We start from the raw sequence: 20,564 nt of genomic DNA, 5'->3' as shown, positions 1-20,564 counted from the left end.
AGGATGTATAAATGCCCTATACCATTTATGCATTGGTTGTTTAGGGTCTCCAGTTCCATCACTTCCTCTTAAAAGTTAGAGTGGGCATTTGGACTGTTCTCATTAAGTTCTCACTTAAAGGCAAGGCTCCCTTTCAGACTAAACTGAAATTAAATGGAGTTAAAGTCAGCCTTGGTTTCCGCCTGGTGCAAATAAAGTTAGCAGATTGTTTTCCTATTGCCTGCCTTCCCTGGGCAAGCAGATGTTATTTACAATACTAAGAAAGTGGATCCCAGTAAAGGGACTCTGCAAGGAATTGTTCAGTTGTCCATAATACAGATAAATGCAATTAAAGATCATTTGAGAGGGACCACTGTTCTGCAGAGCTCATAAAGAACAGGGGACTGCTGTCTGCCCAGGAGTCTTGGGAAACAGACAGCTCTGCCAAAAATAGCAACCTCATTTTGATGTAGGTTGAAAAGCTGCTGGTTGATTTATAAGGGCTGAGCCTATAGGAAAGGGAATAGCATTTCCAACAATTGCTTTTCCAACTGCCAATCTAATCATATATACAACGGTCCCAGGACTATCACCCTTTTGCCTATAAGTGCAGTGCTGAATGTTTGAATGTTCCCCTGGATTTTAAAACATTCTGCAGATGGAAAGCTAAAATATCTTGCCCACCGTTCAGCTAAATTCGTTTCCTAAGAAAATAGCAACAAGCAAGAGTTTCCTTCCTTCCTTCCTTCTTTCCTTCCTTCCTTCCCTCCCTCCCTCCTTCCTTCCTTCCTTTCTTCTTTCCCTCCTTTTTCTTTTTGTCTTCTTTTTTCTTCCTTTCCTTTCCACCTTCCTCCTTCCTTTCCTCTCCTTTCTTTCCCTTCCCTTTCCTCCCTCTCTTCCTTCCTTTCTTTTTTCTTCCTTTCCTTTCCACCTTCCTCCTTCCTTTCCTCTCCTTTCTTTTCCTTCCCTTCCCTCCCTCCCTCTCTTCCTTCCTTTTTTCTTCCTTTCTTCACTGAAACGTGCAGCCTTGCCAAGAGGCCCCATGTGCAGGGATGAAGAAGGCGGTATACTAAGATTAGGCCCCCCACTAGAAATTTCCTCCGAGTATATTTTGAAATATGACGGACACTCAGGCGTCAGGTGTGGCCTGATGTCCAGAGGCAACCCCACATTTTGGGGAAAAAAACCCCCAACTCTTGCAACAAGTGGGGCGTGGACCCTGAAGCTGCCTTTGGAAGTGATGGGCAAAACCTCCCCGGGATTCGCTTATTCCAGTGTTTCCCAAACTTGGCAACTTGAAGATGTCCGGACTTCAACTCCCAGAATTCCCCAGCCAGCGAATGCTGGCTGGGGAATTCTGGGAGTTGAAGTCCGGATATCTTCAAGTTGCCAAGTTTGGGAAACACTGGCTTATTCTAAAGAAAGGCAATCCCGGCAAAATTAAAAAAAAGAAAATAACTGACTGACGTTGCAGTTGGGCGTTGGCTTTGGACACTTGCTTTATTTTCAAACAGGTACGGAAATGAAGTCAGGAGCTGGTATGGAAACAGGTACGGAATTATGAGTGAAGGTGACTCTGGGAATTGAACTCCCCCCCCCCCATCTCCCAAGCTAATCCCAATGAAACAGTAATGCCACATCCATTGACAGGAGGTAAAAGGATGCCTGAGAGAGGAATCATTGTTGGAAGGGGCTGGTTGGACTTGGGTTCTTTAAAGTTCTCCCATTCCTACGAGCCCCCCGCACTTCCTCCAAGCGGGATAGCGCTACAATTCACACTACGGCTAACCGAGGGGATGAATTGGTGAGCGTGAAGGAGAGGATATCTCACTTATCCTTAGAACTGGGGAATGCCCCACAAATGGCCTATTAACATGTTCTTTAAAGCCATGTCCCACTAATTGAACCTTGGCTCTCAAAATGAATGCTGGCACCAGGGGTGGGTTTCTCGCCCCGTTCCAACCGGTTCGGTTGGAACGGGGCCGGCGGCGTCCTCGTGCACGCGCGCGGTGCACGCATGCGTACTAGCGTCTGTGCGATGCTCCAGCTGCTCCTGAAGGATCGCGCAGGCGCTGTATGCGTCCTGCGCATGCATGGAAGCGCAGAACTCGTCAAAACCGGGTAAGGAGCGCAGGCGGGCGGGTGGGCCCTTCGCCGTTCCTGGAAGTTACTTACTTCCGGGTTCGCCGACCAACCGGTTCGCAGGGACCGCCGCGAACCGGTTGAAACCCACCCCTGGCTGGCACGTCAAAACGACCACAAGCAGAATTCAATTTCAGGTATAGCCTATACCTCCCTCCGTTGCTAAATTAACCGTGGTTGTCTCCCAGAGACTCGACTTTACTGCTTTTGGCAAGCTTGTGGGGAATCCAAGGAATTGATCGTGGTTAGATTCTGGTTAGATACTTTGGGGAAACAGAGATGACTGTTCCAATGCAGGGATTATTTTGCTGACTTAAGTTTACCATATTTCTGAAAGCCGCTTTTTTGCAAGCTTCTTCCCATCCCATCATCATCCTGCTTTGCTCTAGGCTACTTCCTTTGCATGAGCCCCATCACAAACCATCTTCTCTCCATGTCTGCATTTGTTATTAGGCCTTCCCGTCATAAAAACTTTTCACTTGCCTCTGGATCAGCCTGTGTGTGTTGCTCTGAAACCTTGGCTGGCAGCATCTTTCCTGTTCCGCCTACATTCAAAGCTGGTTAAGAACAAGAACAGGAAAAATCAGCACCGTTGCCTTTTAACAACCCCACAATCCCTTGTGGAGTAGAGTCTGGGCAACTGAAAGAAGCTGAATGTTTACTGGCCGGATGCCCTTCCTGTTGCCAATGCAGAGGTTTGTTTTTTTTCCAGCAGATATAGTCTCACTGTGCCCAGACTCTACCCCGCATATCTGCCTCTACCTAGGATCGAACCCACAGCCTCCTGATTGTGAGGCGAGTGCTCCACCTCTAGACCACTGCACCGCTCAAGAACAGGAAAAATGTTTCTCCTAAATTCACATTCCCTTGGGCCTAATCTGCCATGGGTCATTAGCAGAACGGTGGGCTCCCGGTTCAAAACAGGTGGCTGTTGCTTTGTCCTTTTGGCATTTCACTCTCTCCCCTCCGGCCTCGCCTTCCTCATCCATCAGGCTGCCAGGGAAAAACCAACATTACCCCAGTCAAGAACCTGGAAGATGGCCGTAGGTGGCTTCCAAGATTAAGTCAAGGAGCCATGCATGATTTTATACCTGCATGGTTGCCAAGGTCATTCGTGATGGTGGAGATGGTGTTGGTGGTGTTGGTGGGAGGAGACAAAAAAAAAAAAAAGGCAAGATGGCTTCTGAAGCCATGTAATCCAAGCCCTGCTCTTTTCTTGTGTGTGATGGGCAGAAGGAATGACCTTGAGGAACAGGAGGAAGAGCCGCAACCAAGACAATGGTGAGATAAAAGAAACACGAGCCTGGGACAGGAATGCGATTTGAGAAAGCATCTGAGACATGACCCTCCCTGCTTCCCCTAAAGAAAAAGGGAGGGACGGGGGAAGGTGGATTAAGACTTTCAAGGTTCTGTTACTATAACATTTGATATACAGGTAGTCCTTGACTTACAATCATTCATTGAGCGGCCGTTCGAAGCTACGACAGCACTGGAAAAAGTGACTCACATCATGGCCATCCCAACATCTTTACGGTCACATGGTCAAAACCCAGTTGCTTGACAACTAATGTGTATTTACAGTGGCTGCAACACTCCAGGGTCACGTGATCACTATTTGCAACCTTCCTTCCCGACTGGTTTCCGATAAGCAAAGTCCTTGGGAAGTCACATTCACTTAAAGACCTGTGATTCGTTTAACAACGGCAGGCGAATTGCTTAACAACCATGGCAAAAAGGCTGTAAGAGCTGGCGCAACTCACTTGACGCCCATTGCCATTAGCAACGGAAATCCTGTTCCCAGTTGTGATCATAAGTTGAGGACTACCTGTGTTAAACTTTATAATATATGTAGTATTAGCTTGCATGTCTTCGATTTTCGAATTTGGTCAAACTTAGAGGGCTGACACACACACACACACACACACACACACACACACACACACGTGTTGTACATTAAAAGGGGAGGAGCAGGGCTTCAATGACACAGTTGTGGAATTCCATCTTCTTATTGTTTTTCCCTTTCTGCCCACAGGGACCATCACTGTCATTTATTCATTTGATATACCTGAAATATTTCTAGACCTCTTTTAAGGACAAATTTTCCCCAAGGTGGCTTATGATCATAAATTCATGGCTATAAAAGCACTATAAAAAAAATAAGAATAACGGTAACAGTAAGAAAAAGGAGCATTAAAAAATGACCCATACTGGAAATCAATCTCAAACAGGTAAAAGAACAATTCAACCAAGTCCGTTTAAGTCAAAGCCAGAAGAAGCAGCAGTTGCAAACTTTTCTGAGAATCTGCTGGGGTGGGTCCCGATTAATTCTGCAGGAAATTTGGCCCTGGGTAATGTAACCAGGACCAAGAGATGGATCAAGATTTTGAACATTGCAGAAAGAAGATGCAAACAAATAAAAGAAGAACTATCAGAATTCTTTGATACATAAACCAGCCTCAGATCTGTTGGGTTATATTGGAAAAAGTTGAAGCTGCAAGTATAATCTGCACTTTTCAGAATATGGGGGCTAGGGTACACACACACAGAGAGACAGACAAATAGACAAGCAACAAATATATCAATAAAAGTGAACAAAAATGTATAGATCAGTGTGGTTCTCAACCTGTGGTCTGTGGACCACTGGGGGGGGGGAGCGTGATGTCATCATAGGAGGTCCACATTGAGGAAATTGTACACTCGAGTTAAGTCTTGTAGGTCCATTGCCACAAAAGATATTATGTGGGGCTCGTGGTGAAGGGAAGGATGAGAACCACTGAGTTAGAATGATGTTTCTCAAGCTTGGAAGCTTGAAGATGCGTGGACTTCAACTCATGCCTCTTCAAGTTTCCAAGCTTGAGAAACACTGAGCTAGAGACAGCTAAAGGAAAAAAGAGAAGCCACTCACAAAAGGTATTTAAAGGGGAGGGGGTTCGTGGTGAAGAAAAGAGGACCATTGATATAGATCAGGGGGGTCAAACTCAAGGCCTGGGGGCCGGATTCAGCCCACCGGGTGCTTAGATCTGGACCATGGGGCTGCTATGGAAACAGTGAAGGACCGGCTCGTTTTCTGCCAGCGAAAACCGGGCTCCCGAGCTCCGTTTTCGGCTGCCACGGCCTCCTTCAACCCTCTGCCAGTAAAAACGGAGCTCAGCAGGGCCGCGCGTGGTCCCTCTGAGCTCCCTTTTCACTGGCGGAGGGTTGAAAGGAGGCTGCGGCAGCCAAAAACGGAGCTTGGGAGCCCATTTTCACTGACGGAGCACTTGGGTAACCACAGCTGCCTCTGACAGGAGTAAAGTTGAGCTGGCCATGCCCACCCCTGGCCCTCTGAGGTCAAACACAACCCTCCTGCGGCCCTCAATTAAATCAGGTTTGATACCCCTGATACAGATTAAAGAGCCCAGAAAAATTCAGGTTAGGAGGGATGCAGTACTGTAGGCCCACTCTCAGTTTTGCCCCTGTGAGACTGGTGCTGTTTCACTCTAGCTTTGGAAAAGGGAGACCCAATTTATCCAACGGCCTTGAAAAGTTCACCTTAAATCTTAGAGCAACCTTTCCAACACACAACATACACAAATAACAAAGAAGGCGGGGAAAAAAAGAAGAGAAACCACCGTCCTTCTGATCCAGATAGCAGCAAAGAGCTATTTGCCGTACACAAAAGAACTGAAACGCATATAAAGTGCCATGCCCTGGATATTGTCCCTTCATCGCGAAACCACACTTCTAATCGTTCTCCGATCAGACACACAAAAGTGTGGGGAAGGGATGGAAAAGTAGAAGCCATTGAATTCTGCCATTAAGACTGAACAGGCTCCATCTCAACCACGGAAGATCCCTAACAGCAGCGCAGGCAGAGACGGGGAAGAGCCAGATGACATCTACGGGTGTCTCCATTGTTTGCTGAGACACCTGCAAGCAGAGGGCATTTTAATAACAATGCTCACTGTCATAGATCTGAAATAACGACAATTGCTTTCTCACCCTGGAAGCAAACAGAAACCTACATTTCCACCGTAAAGGAAAACAGCGGGCAGATAGTTCTCGACTTACAACCACTTATAAGGATAATGCGTCACTGTCTGAAGGTACAGCTTGACTGAAAAAAGCAACTTATGAACAGCCCTCACACTTACAACCATTGTAGTATGGGTAGTCCTTGACTTACAACAGTTTATTTAGTGACCGAAGTTGCGACATTCTTGAAAAAGTTACAACCGTTTTTCACGCTGTCGACCTTAGCGCATCCTCATGGTCACGTGATCAAAATACCATTGCTGCTTGGGAACGGATTCGTATTTACGACAATTGTGGATCGTGTTTGCGACCTTCTGACAAGCAAAATCGATGGGGAAGCCACATCCTCTTAAGAACCCTTAACAGTTGCAGTGATTCACTTAACAACTGGGGCAAGAAAGGTCGCAAAATAGAGGAAAAACTCACTTAACTGTCTCACTTAACGTCAGAAATTTGAGGCTCAATTGTGTCCGTAGGTCAAGGACTACCTGTATTCCTGCCATTGCATGATTAAAATGTTGGCAGCCAGCATGTTTCTGCAACCTTCCCAGGAGATTTCGGACAATGCTAATGAGGATGCCGGATTCCTTTTAATGACCACATTATTCACTTAACGAACAAAGCCAATCACTTAGTGCAGAAGTGCTGGTCCAAATAGTAACTCAAGGACTACCTGTAGGACTCAAAAATTAACTTGATTGACTCCTGGAATCTCAAACTAGATTTGATATCTCGATGAGGCCTAGATAACGAACATTTCACATCGCCATACTTTCCTTATCAGTAGGGCAGTGGTTCCCAAACTTGGCAACTTTAAGACTTGTGGACTTCAACTCCCAGAATTCTCCAGCCAGCTGCTGGCTGGAGAATTCTGGGAGTTGAAGTCCACAAGTCTTAAAGTTGCCAAGTTTGGGAACCACTGCAGTAGGGCATTGCCTGAGAGAACACACCCGCTCTAAAAGCAAAGAAGGTTTCATGTATAAGAGGAAAAACTTTCCACTGATTCATTCGACTTTAACCAATTCCCTTTACACTGTAGGAAAGTTTCTGTGCTAACTCCCAGTTCTTCAATATTCCATCTGGAATTATTCTTCAAACCCCACAAGCAACTGTGATGATTTCCAGATCCAGTAATTGAAAGCGGCCGGAAATCAAAACTGGGCAAGACCATCCTGACCACTGGGCGATCAACTGAGAGACAGTCCAATCTTATCTTTCGTATCCAATTATGCAGGGCATGAAAGCAAGCCAAAATCAGAGCAATATACCAAACCGTTCCTTTAATAGATCCTACTGAAAATCAATGAAGTTGTCAGATGTTCCCACCAATGTTTACTGTTTGACTACCCAAATGTGGACTGCAATATTTCTGCTAACTGACATTTCTAGCATCTTCAAGGACAACACCAAGAATAATGCATTGAACTGTGTAAACTTGAAGTCACCAACAATGAATGAACAAGACCAGGTTTCCATGTCCCAAAGGTGTTTTTTCAAGAGGCAACGGGACATTCTTGTTTTTCTTTGAAGAGCGAAGAAGCTTCTTGGATGTGGAGTGAAAAGTCTTCAAAGCAAAACCAGAAAGTCCAGTTGTCTCTTGAAAAATCACCTTTGGGACAACCATGACCTGGATGACTGAGAATCTCCATAGTCACAAGGTCTCCCTGTTACAGCATTGGCTCATAAGTCTGATATGTTTTTTCTTGTGAATTATCCACTTTTTCTAAAGAATTATATTCTACTCTATTTTTTCAAAGTGACAAGTGAATCTGTGGAGAGCTGAAAATGTGCAGTCTTTTGTAGAACTAAACATCACTTTTTTAAAAAAAAATTGCCACATTTCAGTCTGGACATTTAAGTTTGTGCTGAAATTTTTGGTTCTCCATTTCCTATCAGTCACCAATTAACAAGTTTGAAAATGAGAATCCCTTGAATTCTGCTCATGATCAGTGGATCTTTTTCTTTCCCAAATATTTATTCTCCTTATTCTGGCAACAGAAGATAATAGGTTGTTGTTAGTTGTGAAGTCATGTCTGACCTATCGCAACCCCAAGGACAACGTTCCTCCAGGCCTTCCTGTCCTCTACCATCCTCTGGAGTCCATTTGAGTTCACACCTACTGCATCCCTGACTCCATCCAGCCACCTCATTCTCTGTCGTCCCCTTCTTCTTTTGTCCTCAATCATTCCCAGCATTAGGCTCTTCTCCAGTCCTTCCTTCTCAATAAGTGGCCAAAGTACTTGAGTTTCCTCTTCCGGATCTGGCCTTTTAGAGAACAGTCAGGGTTGATCTTTTCTAGCACTGACCAATTGGATCACCTTGCAGTCCAAGGGACTCAGTGCAGGAGTCTTCTCCAGCACCATAGTTCAAAGGCCTCCATTCTTTGGCGCTCAGCCTTCTTTATGGTCCAACTTTCACAGCCATCCATTGCAACTGGGAAAACCATAGCCTTCACTATACACACTTTTGTTGGCAGGGTGATGTCTTTACTTTTTAGTATGCTAGATTTGCCATAGCTTTCCTCCCCAGGAGCAAGCGTCTTTTAATTTCTTGGCTTCAGTCCCCATCTGTGGTGATCTTGGAGCCCAGGAAAATAAAATCTGTCACTACCTCCACTTCTTCCCCATCTATTTGCCAGGAATTGAAAGGGTCAAATGCCATGATCTTAGTTTTCTTAATGTTGAGTTTCAAGCCAACTTTGCACTCTCCTCCTTCACCTGCATCAAGAGGCTCTAGGATCACCTGTTAAGTCTACCCTTCTTATTATCCTGGTGGGACAATACCATTTTCTATGGCTGCTTTATGAGCCCAGGAGAGGTAGAAATGTCCCCAGACCAAGAATGAAGTCTTCAAACAAAGAGCAAAACAGAATGACTCAGGGCTCAGCCAAAGCTTGACATTACTGTTCCTCAACATCTACCACTTTACTTAATGGTAGGGTTGGTCTTGAGATGGAGAAGGTAATACCAGGTGAAGAAATAGCACTGTATTATTTATCCCCCAGGAGTGTAAGATTATTTCAGTAGATTCTCCTGCAGCTGAAGGATGGAAAATATTTTTCCCCTCCTTTCACATCGCGTACAATTTCTTCATCAACCTTTCGCAAATATAGCTTGCAATCATTCGTATGGAGGTGCAGGGACTCTCCCCATGGGCTCTGCAATCTAAACACTGGCTGGATTATTGGGGGGATGGAGAAGACGTAAAATGACAGAAAAGTTGAATTCTTGACAGCTGCTAGTTTTATTTTGCGTTCCTTATATTTCACTCCCACTTCCTCGGGCTCATTTTTGACAAGCAACAATTAATTTAGACAGCATGTCCTCAGCCCAAAGTACCACTCAATCATAATCCGTTACAAAGCGGAAGCTAAGCAAGAACTAACCAAGGAAATTTTTTTTTAAAAAAAAATGTATTTAACTTTTCAAAAACTCACCAAATTTTCATCCCATGCATTGAAAGGGGGGTTTTGTGATAGCACAGTAGGCAGTGTTTAAGTTAACTTTCTTCTGGAGAAGATCTATCTCTGTGGTCACTATAAATTAAATAAATTAATAAATAAATACACACACAAATAATCATTTCATGAAGTATACAGGACACAAAGAGCCACTCCTAGGCGGAGGAACATAACCAGCAAACTCTGGTTTGGAAGCATGCTTGAACCAAGAACTTTGATGTCATCCTCAGATGTCATCCTAAATCACTGTGTATAAAGACCAGCAAATCTTAGCTTGCAGATTCTCCATCTTTGAGACCGATTCACGAAGGATGATGCTTTTAATATTTCCTCAAATTCAAATGTAATCAGAATGTTACTTTGAAAGTAGAAGTGGACGCTTTCAATGTTCTCCAAAATTGCAACAACAGAGAAGAGGACCATTATACAGTACATGTATAAGATTGGAGGAGATGAAATAGAAGTCCGGAAAAGCTGCTATTAGTAACAGAAGTAGAAAAGATAAGTTTGGTCAAGCCATGCTCATAAGGATGGTTCAACAGGAGGATTTCAAAAACTTCAAAATCTTTTCTCACGGTTGAAGCAAAATCACTTCAAATAATAAAGTAACCCATCCTGTACCCTTCAATAAATAATGCACTTGGTCTACATACACTCACCCAAATTATTGGTTTTGGTCACCACGATGTAAAAAAGATGTTGAGACTCTAAAAAGAGTGCAGAGAAGAGCAACAAAGACAATTAGGGGACTAGAGGCTAAAACATATGAAGAACGTTTGCTGAAATTGGGTATGCCTAGTTTAATGAAAAGAAGGACTAGGGGAGACATGATAGCAGTGTTCCAATATTTCAGGGGTTGCCCCAAAGAAGAGGGAGTCAAGCTATTCTCCAAAGCACCTGAGGGCAGGACAAGAAGCAATGGGTGGAAACTAATCAAGGAGAGAATCAACTTAGAACTAAGGAGAAATTTCCAGACAGTTAAAACAAATAATCAGTGGAACAACTTGTCTCCAGAAGTTGTGAATGCTCCAACACTGGAAATTTTTAAGAAGATGTTGGATAACCATTTGTCTAAAGTGTTGTAGGGTTTCCTGCCTAAGCAGGCGGTTGGACTAGAAGACCTCCAGAGTCCCTTCCAACTCTGTTATTCTCTTCTCTTCTATTTTAAATTAGGCAGACAATATTAATTTTACCTCTATCCAAGCCACTTCTCTGTCCTCAACAGAGGTCTCAATATTTCAAGTAAACAGCGCAAAGGGGTTGGATCCTAGCCAGACTTGGCAGCCAAAAGCTGATTTTATTTGGACAAAGACAGGAGATCCAGGGGTTAGTGACCCAAAATAAGCTTCACTCCTAAACCCACATGTTCCTTTCCCAACTCATCGTTAGCCTGCCATGCATTTCTAACCTTGTGTCTATTTCATTGAGTAGGAACTAGTCTTACTGATGACATGGGCAAATCTGAGAATAAATAATGACTTGAGAATAAATCGTTGAGATCTTAGTAGTAAGTGTGGGGCAAGGAAAAAGGAACAGGGGGGGATTCCTCCTCCACTTCATTTCTTTTCTTGTTTCTTCCAGAGTCAGTGCCCATGGCAGTCATCATAGGTGTGGCCGTTGGAGCTGGGGTGGCTTTCTTAGTCCTGATGGCCACCATTGTGGCTTTCTGCTGTGCTCGTTCCCAGAGAAGTAAGTCCTTTTCCTTTTTAGTTCATTGACTGTCACTGTGGAATCGCATGCAGAACCGAACAACCAATAATCAAGACTCACTGAAGTGTTTTTGTTCATTTAGTAGTGCGTCCTGGAGTGGGTCCTTTCCAGAAGAATAGTGGAAGACGCAACCCTGTAGACCAGCGTTTCTTAACCTTGGGGATTTTAAGTCCCGTGGACTTCAACTCCCAGAATTCCCCAAGCTGGGGGATTCTGGGAGTTGAAGTCCACGGGACTTAAAGTCCCCAAGGTTAAGAAACACTGCTGTAGACAAAGAGATGCACCAATATTTATGCATTTTGGAAAGGAGGGGAAATGATTTGTTGTGAATACATTCTGTTTGATGTATTCACAAATAATATTACAAATCTTGTTACTTCTGTTATCTACTCTGCTGTTAGATGAGTAGATCAACCCATTCTCCAAAGCGGGGGTCACCAAACTTTTGGACCTTGGGGCCCACTAAATGCCATAATTTTAAATCTTGCGTACCACTAATATGATCTGCCTAATGACCGGTTGGGTGGGTGTGGCTAAGTAGTCATGTGACTGGATGGGCATGGCCAACTTGATGTCACTCATGTTGAGGAACGCCTTGCCCCTCCCTTCCCAGCCACTCCTCATCTGCTTACCTGGGCTCCTTAGGGCCCCAACAGGAAGCAGTTGTTGGGGCTAAGCAGTTACCAAGAGTTGGCAAAACAGCTGGCTCAAAAAAGACCCCAAAGGGGGAGACTCTCTGCAGCAACACAAGGGTTCATTGCATGTATCCGGACCAGGGGCCATAGTTTGAGGACCCCTGATTTAGTGCAATATTAAAAAAAATGCACATATTTTTTCTGCGGATTACCAAAATTTTCATGCGGACCACCAGTGGTCCATGGACCACCAGTTGGTGACCGCTGCTCCAAAGCACCTGACTGAGGGCAGGACAAGAAGCAATGGATGGAAACTAATTAAGGAGAGAAGCAACCTAGAGCTAAGGAGAAAGTTCCCGACATAACAATTAATCAGTGGGAACGACTTGCCTTCAGAAGTTGTGGGTGCTCCAAAACTGGTGGTTTTTAAGAAGAGATTGGACAACCATTTGTCTGACGTTGTATAGAGTTTCCTGCTTGAGCAGGGGGTTGGACTAGAAAACCTCCAAGGCCCCCTCCAACTCTGTTATTCTGTTAATGAGCATCTTGAGATTCAGGGGTTACTATGGGGATGTTTTGATAAAGGCTACTGTGAGCTGCAAGGACACATTCTTTAGGTCTCAATTTCTCAATTAACAGTCCCATTCACCTGAAAATGGATTTTCCCCACATCACTCATACTATCAGACTGGAAGTTTGGAAGACCTTCTGTACTGCCTACAAGAGCAGGAGCAAAAGAGGATATGCATAAGCTGGACAATGATGACAATGAGCTATGGTTTGTTTAACCATGGTATATTGAATCGGCAATTGGCTTAGATAAACCAAGGTTACATCAATTTTGGAGGGTAATGTTTTTTTAAAGCAGGAACTGGTTTGCAAAAGAAAAGTTGGAATGTTGTCCAAACACTTCATTACACACTTTGCCCAGGCAAGCCCACAGCAAATAATTGCACAAGTGCAGAATTAGAGACCCTTGGGATATGCACATCAAAATATCACCCTTAAATTAAAATCACAATATCTGAAGTATGATGTCCCGGTTTTCTTCCAACCAAAAAGACCAATAAACATCTCAGACCTGTTAGAAACCCACCTTTCATTTCTATTTGTCCAGAAGCATGGAAAATACATCAGAATTGTGCATTAAATCCTTACAAATATGTCGTATTTATCTCATCCTAGAAAAAAAATGTTTTAGGAGATTGCGGGTTTTGGAGAGTTGTCCTTCTAAATGAAGAAAGCATTTAAAATCCCATGTCAAGCTCCAGTTGGCTTTTCAGTCCAGCTGGAGAAACAGATGTTAAAAACAAAATAAAAGATTCCCATGAACGAACAAGAGCTGCCTTATTGGAAAGAAACACAGAGAATTTCAAGAGTGATGGTTGTGTGAATCTAAAAGCAACAAACCATGGAAAGATTGTTGTGTCTTCTCTTGGAAGCTGAGAAAAAGAAAACCAACCGTTTCTCCAACTTTGAGGAAATTAAAAGACAGCTAAGCCAAAATGCACTGCAAAGTACTTGTTTGTGTTCCTGAGAACAGAGAATAAATAATTAAAAACAGCTCTTTTTAGAGAGAACCCCTGGCTTCTCCCAAACTTATTAATAAATGGCTAGGCTTACAGACGAGGCTGATTTTCAGAGCCATAGTCTTGTTTTCTTCAGTTTCCCCTCCTCCACCTTTCATAACACTCCCAAACCCCATTAGTGACTCTTTCAGGTATTAGCAAATTAAATCTCTGGCAGTCATTAATCTTGCATTCTGGTTAAGCACTGTTTTTGATGGATGGGTGCACGATTAAAACCTGAGAAAAGGCCAATTCAATTTCACTGGAATCATTCAGCAGTGATGTGCCATTCAGGCTTGCTCGATAGAAACGGGCCAATTCATTGTTACAGCATCAGTGGTCAGACACAATCAGCCTAGTTTGCATATTCCCCCCCCCCATCTCTCTCTTTAATAATATATGTGAACAAACTGCATCATTTCTCTGATTCATAGGTGGGGAAAAAGAGACAATGTGTGGCTCATTACGTTGTCCTTATTTGAAGTAACCAGATGGTGTTGGGTTTCTTTGCAAAGGCCTCTATAGTCTATATCCATTGCGCATGTGATGATGTCCGTTACAATGTAATATTTAGGTCTGGACAAGCCAGGATGGAGAAGAAGTGGTCAGTTGGAAGTTAGAGCCATGTGGACAGCAAATGGCATTCTAATTTCTGGATCTGATAAACTCCTCTGCTTACCAGCAATAACAACGTTAAAGCTTATCATGAAACTAGCAAAAGACAACCCATTGTGAGTCCAGAATGCTAATGCTTCAAATCAGTGTTGACCTCTTGACAGAAAAGCAGCATAAGGAACCTCTGCCAAATTTGCACTCATATGCTTCTTGTTCTTGTTCTTGTTCTTGTTCTTCTTGTTCTTGTTCTTCTTCTTCTTCTTCTTCTTCTTCTCCTCCTCCTCCTCCTCCTCCTCCTCCTCCTCCTCCTCCTCCTCCTCCTTCTCCTTCTTCTGCCATATCCATCATCTGCAATTGGCAATCATGTTGGTGATCCTATTTTTATCAACAGCCTCACAAAAATGAGCTGTTGAGTTTTCTCCAAAGCAGTCCCAAACATTTTAAAGCCATGATGTTCTTCTTCTGTCTGGACCTCATTTGCCTTCAGTCTTTCCTTGGAGGATTTAGTTAGTTAGTTAGTTAGTTAGTTAGTTAGTTAGTTAGTTAGTTAGTTAGTTAGTTAGTTAGTTTATTAGACTTGTATGCCGCCCTATTCCCAAGGGGAACTATGCTGTATTTTTCTGGGTGTTGCATCACATGTCCAAAATATTCTTTTGCTTTATTATGGTTTTGATGATTTCCCTTAGCTTTCCCAGGCAGCTTATCATCTTCTGATTTCTGATTTTGTCAGCCCAACTTATATGTAACAGCCGCCTGTAAATCCACATTTCAAATGCTTCTAGTCTCTTCTACTACTACTACTGCAAAGGTCCTATATAACCCTTGACTGTTGGGTTGGGTTGGGTGTTTTTGCTGGCGGAATATTTAACAAGATTTCTTTTTTTTTTTTTAAATATAATTTTTATTAAACATTATTACCTTTAAAAAACAGAAAAAACAATACAGCGACATAAATACAACGACATAAGCAAGACAAATCATACATAACAATATAAAGTAGAACATACAGATACAAATGCCGTTTTAGACATACAACCCCCCCTCCCCCTCCCACGGTGACAGTCATTCACAGCCCGGTTTTTCTTTCTTTCCTCATTATTAGGTCTCTAAGCCACATCTTCTCATTGCAAGATTCAGGGATCTATTACGGTACCTATGTTAACTTTCCCCATTTTAAGTCCCTGCTGTTCTCCTAGTCGCCCACATATACCATAGGTTCCAGCTAAGATAATGTTCTGTTTCTCCTTTGTCCCTCAGCCAACCCGTCATTCTGTCCATTTCTGCACATTCGTAGATCTTTTTAATTAAAGCATCTTCCGGCGGTATAGTGGTGGATTTCCAAAATTGTGCATAGGTTATTCTTGCGGCCACAATTATATGCAGGCTCAAATGCCATATTGAACTGCTTATGTTATTTGGTTTGATGCTTAGTAACAGGTTCTCAGGTCTCCATTCAATGTTTGCCCCGGTAACCTCTTTTAACCATTTTTTAATCCTTTTCCAATATTTTGTGGCCTCAGTACAGGACCACCAAATATGGTAGAATGTGCCATCCTTTCTTCCATATTTCCAACACAATGGAGATAACCCAGGAAACATCTTAGCTAACCTCGTTGGGGGGAAGTGCCACCTATAAACCATCTTGTATATGTTTTCTTTGAATGCAGTAGATGTTGTAAGTTTAATGGTCTTACTCCATAGATCCCACCATTTGCCCATTTCAATTTCATAACCTAGGTTTCTCTCCCATACTGTTAGAAGGCTTTTGTCCATCTCTTCATTAGTATCTTGGAAGGTCAAAAATTGGTAGATCTTCTAATGATGGCTGACAATGACTGACAGTTGATAAAAGAAACAGGAGGGCTTTCAAAAAGTCTGACCCATAATTGGTTAGGGGTTTGCTGGTCAACCATTTTGAATTCTGCAATGGAAATTGATAACGTTTCAAATCTGGGGTAGTGTGATCAACTATTTTCAAGAGCAGGCTAATATAAAGTGTATTGTAGTAAGGAATTGGCTTGCACATGAGAATCTCTCAAGATGGCTCATGAAACTTTGGGGCTTCCCCATCTCAGTTAAAAAAAAAAACCAGTTTTCAATTGACGCAGATGGAGTGTTGCAGAATCTGCAATGGTGGCGTAATGTTTATAGGCTGCAGGTATCTACATGCTCTCATCCCAATTCCCAAATCAAGCTTACTTTTCTCCCTTCTTCATAGATATACAGTATACACCAGCAGACAATATTATCATCTGTAAAGGAAACCTCAAAGGGTCTTGACAATCCCTCTAGGCTTATAAAAAAATTACTAACCACACACAAAATCACCACAGCCATCAGCAATAAAAACAAGAGCATCCCGCAAGCAAGAATTAGTCCTTAAAATCTACTCATATGCCTCAGTGGTCTGCCTTTTGAAAGCCTAGGTAACCCAAAAATGTAGAATTTGCAAATGGCCAACTGAAATGACCTGGTAGGTTTCTCTGGAGGAAAGGATCTCCAAAACAAAATATAAACAAACAAACAAGCAAGCTTTGGCTGGGAAATCTCATCTCTTCTGAGACTTTCCCATGCCTAGGAATACATTCATAATTAAAAATAAGGAAAACGGAAGGCATGCATGTTGCATAAGAAAATGACACTACGTTGCTTTGATCTTTTGCCATCTGAAAAGCCACCTCGCTACGCGGCGGGATTTGTCCTGTAAGCCTAACAGGCACGGCATAAACTCGCAATTGTGGAAATCTCTGGAGAGCCCAATTATTCATATCATACCAGTCGGATTCATTCAAGGCAAGAGAAAGCGAAAAAGGCTGCAGAGTTGACCCTGGTCTCAGGAGAACTCCACTGTTTCAGTGCTGTCACAAATTTATTATCCGCCAACCGTCGGAGCAAACTGCATATTTAAATTAACATAAGGGTTATGTTATGGATGCCATGTTCACTCTAGCCTGTTCCCTCAGTCTCCAGCTAGGCCGTACGGAGTATAACAGCAATCTGAAAGGAAGTGAAGCAAGATTTGGCTCGCTTCTGTTCTCCACCCAATTAAAGGCATAGTTTTAGGCAAGTCTCCATCGCAATTTTTACCAGCCCCTTCCCTGTTGTTGCCGCTGCTACTCCTGCTGCCCAATTTAGATTGAAAATCAGCCTTAAAAAATGCAAACAACAGATGGCAAATTAAAAAAAGCATAAAATGGCATATTCTTTGAAATAATTGAGGGGAAGAATGGAGAAGCAAACCAAAGGAAAAGGACACCAACAGACCGAAGGCTGGGTGAAGAGCGAGGGTCTTCAAGAGGAACTTAAAAGAGTCCTTTTAGGGAATCTCACCAAATTGAGAGAAAGTATTCCAGGGTGGACGCGGTGGCGCAGTGGTTAAGACGCTGAATTTGTCGATCAGAAGGTTGGCAGTTCAGCGGTTCAATCCCTAGTGCTGCGTAATAGAGTGAGCTCCCGTTACTTCTCCCAGCTTCTGCCAACGTAGCAGTTCGAAAGCATGTAAAAAATGCAAGTAGAAAAATAGGGACCACTTTGGTGGGAAGGTAACAGAGTTCTGTGCGCCTTCGGCATTTAGTCATGCCAGCCACATGACCACGGAAACGTCTTCAGACAGCACTGACTCTTCGGCTTTGTAACGGAGCTGACCACCGCCCCCTAGAGTCGGGAACAACTAGCATATATGTGTGTGGGAACCTTTACCTTTTATTCTAGGGTGTATGGGGTGACCATATCTGACATTCAGTATGTGTGACGGAGCTGGCCTTCTCGTATGATGGAGTCAAATTGTTACCTCAGGGATTAAGCACTGGGAGAAAATGCCAGCAGTCAAAGGTTAGGGAATTATAGGACTCACAGCCTGGCCTCTGTCCCTTATTTTTGGCAGAACTCTGCTTCATTACAAGCATTGAAGACCAATCCAGCTCTTTGTCCAGCCTCATCATTTCACATCATTTGTAATATTTACCTAAGGCAACAAAATGCCATGGGCTGGTCTTCCCTCTTCGAGCACCCCCGAAGGCCCTGCTAATCAACCTCATCGTCCAATGTAGATAACCAGATGCTCTCCAAATGTTTTGAACTTCAGCTCCTACCACACCAACCCACATGGATAACAATAAGGAGCAGTAGGAGCTAATACAGCCTTGTGTGTAAAAGCCACTATCCTCTGAGTCTCTCGGGAATAGGGCGGCATACAAATTGAATAAACTACAACTACTACTAAACTCTTCTCTTCCTTCTTCTGCCAGAACCATAACTGAACTCTTCCCAGATTTATTAAATTTCTGAACCAAAACATTATTTTTCCTCTTTGATTTTTTTTTATGTTTTATTTTTTGCAAACAAGAGTCTGCATGCCTTCATTGGCGTACCTAAATTAAAGTATAAAAATTCACTTAAACAGCAGAGGTGGGAAACAAATAGCAATAGCAATAGCAGTTAGACTTATATACCGCTTCATAGGACTTTCAGCCCTCTCTAAGCGGTTTACAGAGTCAGCATATCGCCCCCACAGTCTGGGTCCTCATTTTACCCACCTACGAAGGATGGAAGGCTGAGTCAACCTTGAGCCGGTGAGATTAGAACCGCCGAACTGCAGATAACAGTCAGCTGAAGTGCCCTGCAGTACTGCACCCTAACCACTGCGCCACCTCGGCTCTATAGAAAATGGAACAAATAGAACTAAACTCAAAGAAATGCTAAGCTGTGATACACTTATTCTTTCCTTAATAAATGTTGATTTATTAGAAATGAAGATTTATTTATTTTTTTACAAACCACGGTATTTAAAGAACCAGAAATCCACACGACAGATATTTTTCCTCCCATTAACCAATTTCCACAAACCTCTTCCTCCTTGTTATGAGTCTCTCTCCAGCAAATATTGGGGAAGGAAAGCCACAATCGAATTGCTTCCATTTATCCTACTCGGTTTTGAAATTCTAGAAAAGGCCTAATGTTCTGCCACTCACACCCACTCCTTCACCCCCCACTCCAAAGTATGTTATCAATATTCCTGGAAATAGAGAAATAAGATGAAAAGCATCTGCCTGATTTGTTTTCCCTTGCTCATTTTTTTTTAAAAAGAATCAAATACTTTCTGCCTCATTTATAATGAACGGTATGAATTTCAATAAATTCTTATTAAAACACAAAACAGACTAAATCATCGTTATCTGCAGATATCGCTCCGGGATATTTTGTTAATCCTAAACATTAATCAGCTTGATGTGGATTCATAAGCTAATGAACCTAGTCTGCCCACATCCCATTTTCCTTTTTCTCTAAGTTGAGAGGCGTAAGAATATTTCTACCCTACAGCAATGTTTTGCATCTCACCTCTCACCATCTACAACACGGCAAGAGAATCCAATCCATTCAATTAACATACTTTTCATTGTCGGCGGCTTTGTTTGTTTTGCAGTGAAAGAGATTCAGGTTGACAACTTAAGTTTTTCTGTTTCATAAATTCAAGTTTGCTTGTCACTTCAAAAAAGCTCCCGTTTCCAACGGAAGAAAAGCTGTGCGTTATTTGATTTGATAAAGCTAAGAGGAGGAAAACAGGTAGCTTTCTAGTAGACACCTGTCTGATCAACAGATGCTTTCCGAGAATCAGAGAAAATGCCGTACGAGCATTTGCTCATCGGAAAATGATGCTTTGGAGACAAAGAAACCTTCCGTGAAGCATCCTTTGAATTGAATAAGATCATCCAGATAGCCAGAGAAGCTACCCGACTGAATAAGTGACTTAACCAAATTACAGCTATTCCTCAAGTTATGAATGTAATACAGTCTGCCTGTAATGATTGTAACTCATAGAATAACAGAGTTGGAAGGGATCTTGGTGGTCTTCTAGTCCAACCCCCTGCTCGGGCAGGAAACCCTATACCATTCCAGAGAAATGGTTGTCCAATGTTTTTCTGAAAAACTGTCAATTATTGGATCATTCACAACTTCTAGAGACAAATTGTTCCACTGATTAATTGTTCTAACTGATGGGAAATTTCTCCTTAGTTCTAGATTGCTTTTCTCTTTCATTAGTTTCCACCCATTGCTTCTTGTCCTGCCCTCAGGTGCTTTGGAGAATAGCTTGACTCCCTCTTCTTTGTGGCAACCCCTGAGATATTGGAACACTGCTATCATGTCACCCATAGTCCCTCTTTTCATCAAATTAGACATTTTGTGATAAACTGTGACCGACCGAATTTTACAATCTTTTTTGGGATGGTTATGGCAGTCGTTAAGCAAATGCCACAGTCATTAAGCAAACCAATGATTCATTATGGGCGTGGGTTTCTGAAAACTGTAAGTGCCAGTTTTAGCAAAACATAAAATATGGTCATGTAAACATGGGAATCTGCAAATGTCATTAAATGTGGCCTTGTTACCAACTAACTTAAGTGCAATCATGTGATCATGAAGGGATGTCGGAGGTGACCATCA

The 20,564-nt window shown here is 42.8% G+C and overlaps 1 protein-coding gene across 1 annotated transcript in view; it reads left to right on the top strand.

The window, feature by feature from the left end:
* KIRREL3 (kirre like nephrin family adhesion molecule 3) overlaps positions 1-20,564 on the top strand; it is a 428,294-nt gene that overhangs the window by 363,328 nt on the left and 44,402 nt on the right. Inside the window, exon 12 of the mRNA XM_032228762.1 lies at positions 11,177-11,284. Within this exon, the coding sequence (XP_032084653.1) occupies positions 11,177-11,284 (108 nt within the window). The remainder of the gene's footprint in view (positions 1-11,176; positions 11,285-20,564) is intronic.

The sequence above is a fragment of the Thamnophis elegans genome, chromosome 13, assembly GCF_009769535.1.
Source record: "Thamnophis elegans isolate rThaEle1 chromosome 13, rThaEle1.pri, whole genome shotgun sequence".
Lineage (NCBI taxonomy): Eukaryota > Metazoa > Chordata > Lepidosauria > Squamata > Colubridae > Thamnophis > Thamnophis elegans.
The sequence above is the reverse complement of the archived record's forward strand: the minus strand, read 5'-3'. Positions and strand labels throughout refer to the sequence as shown.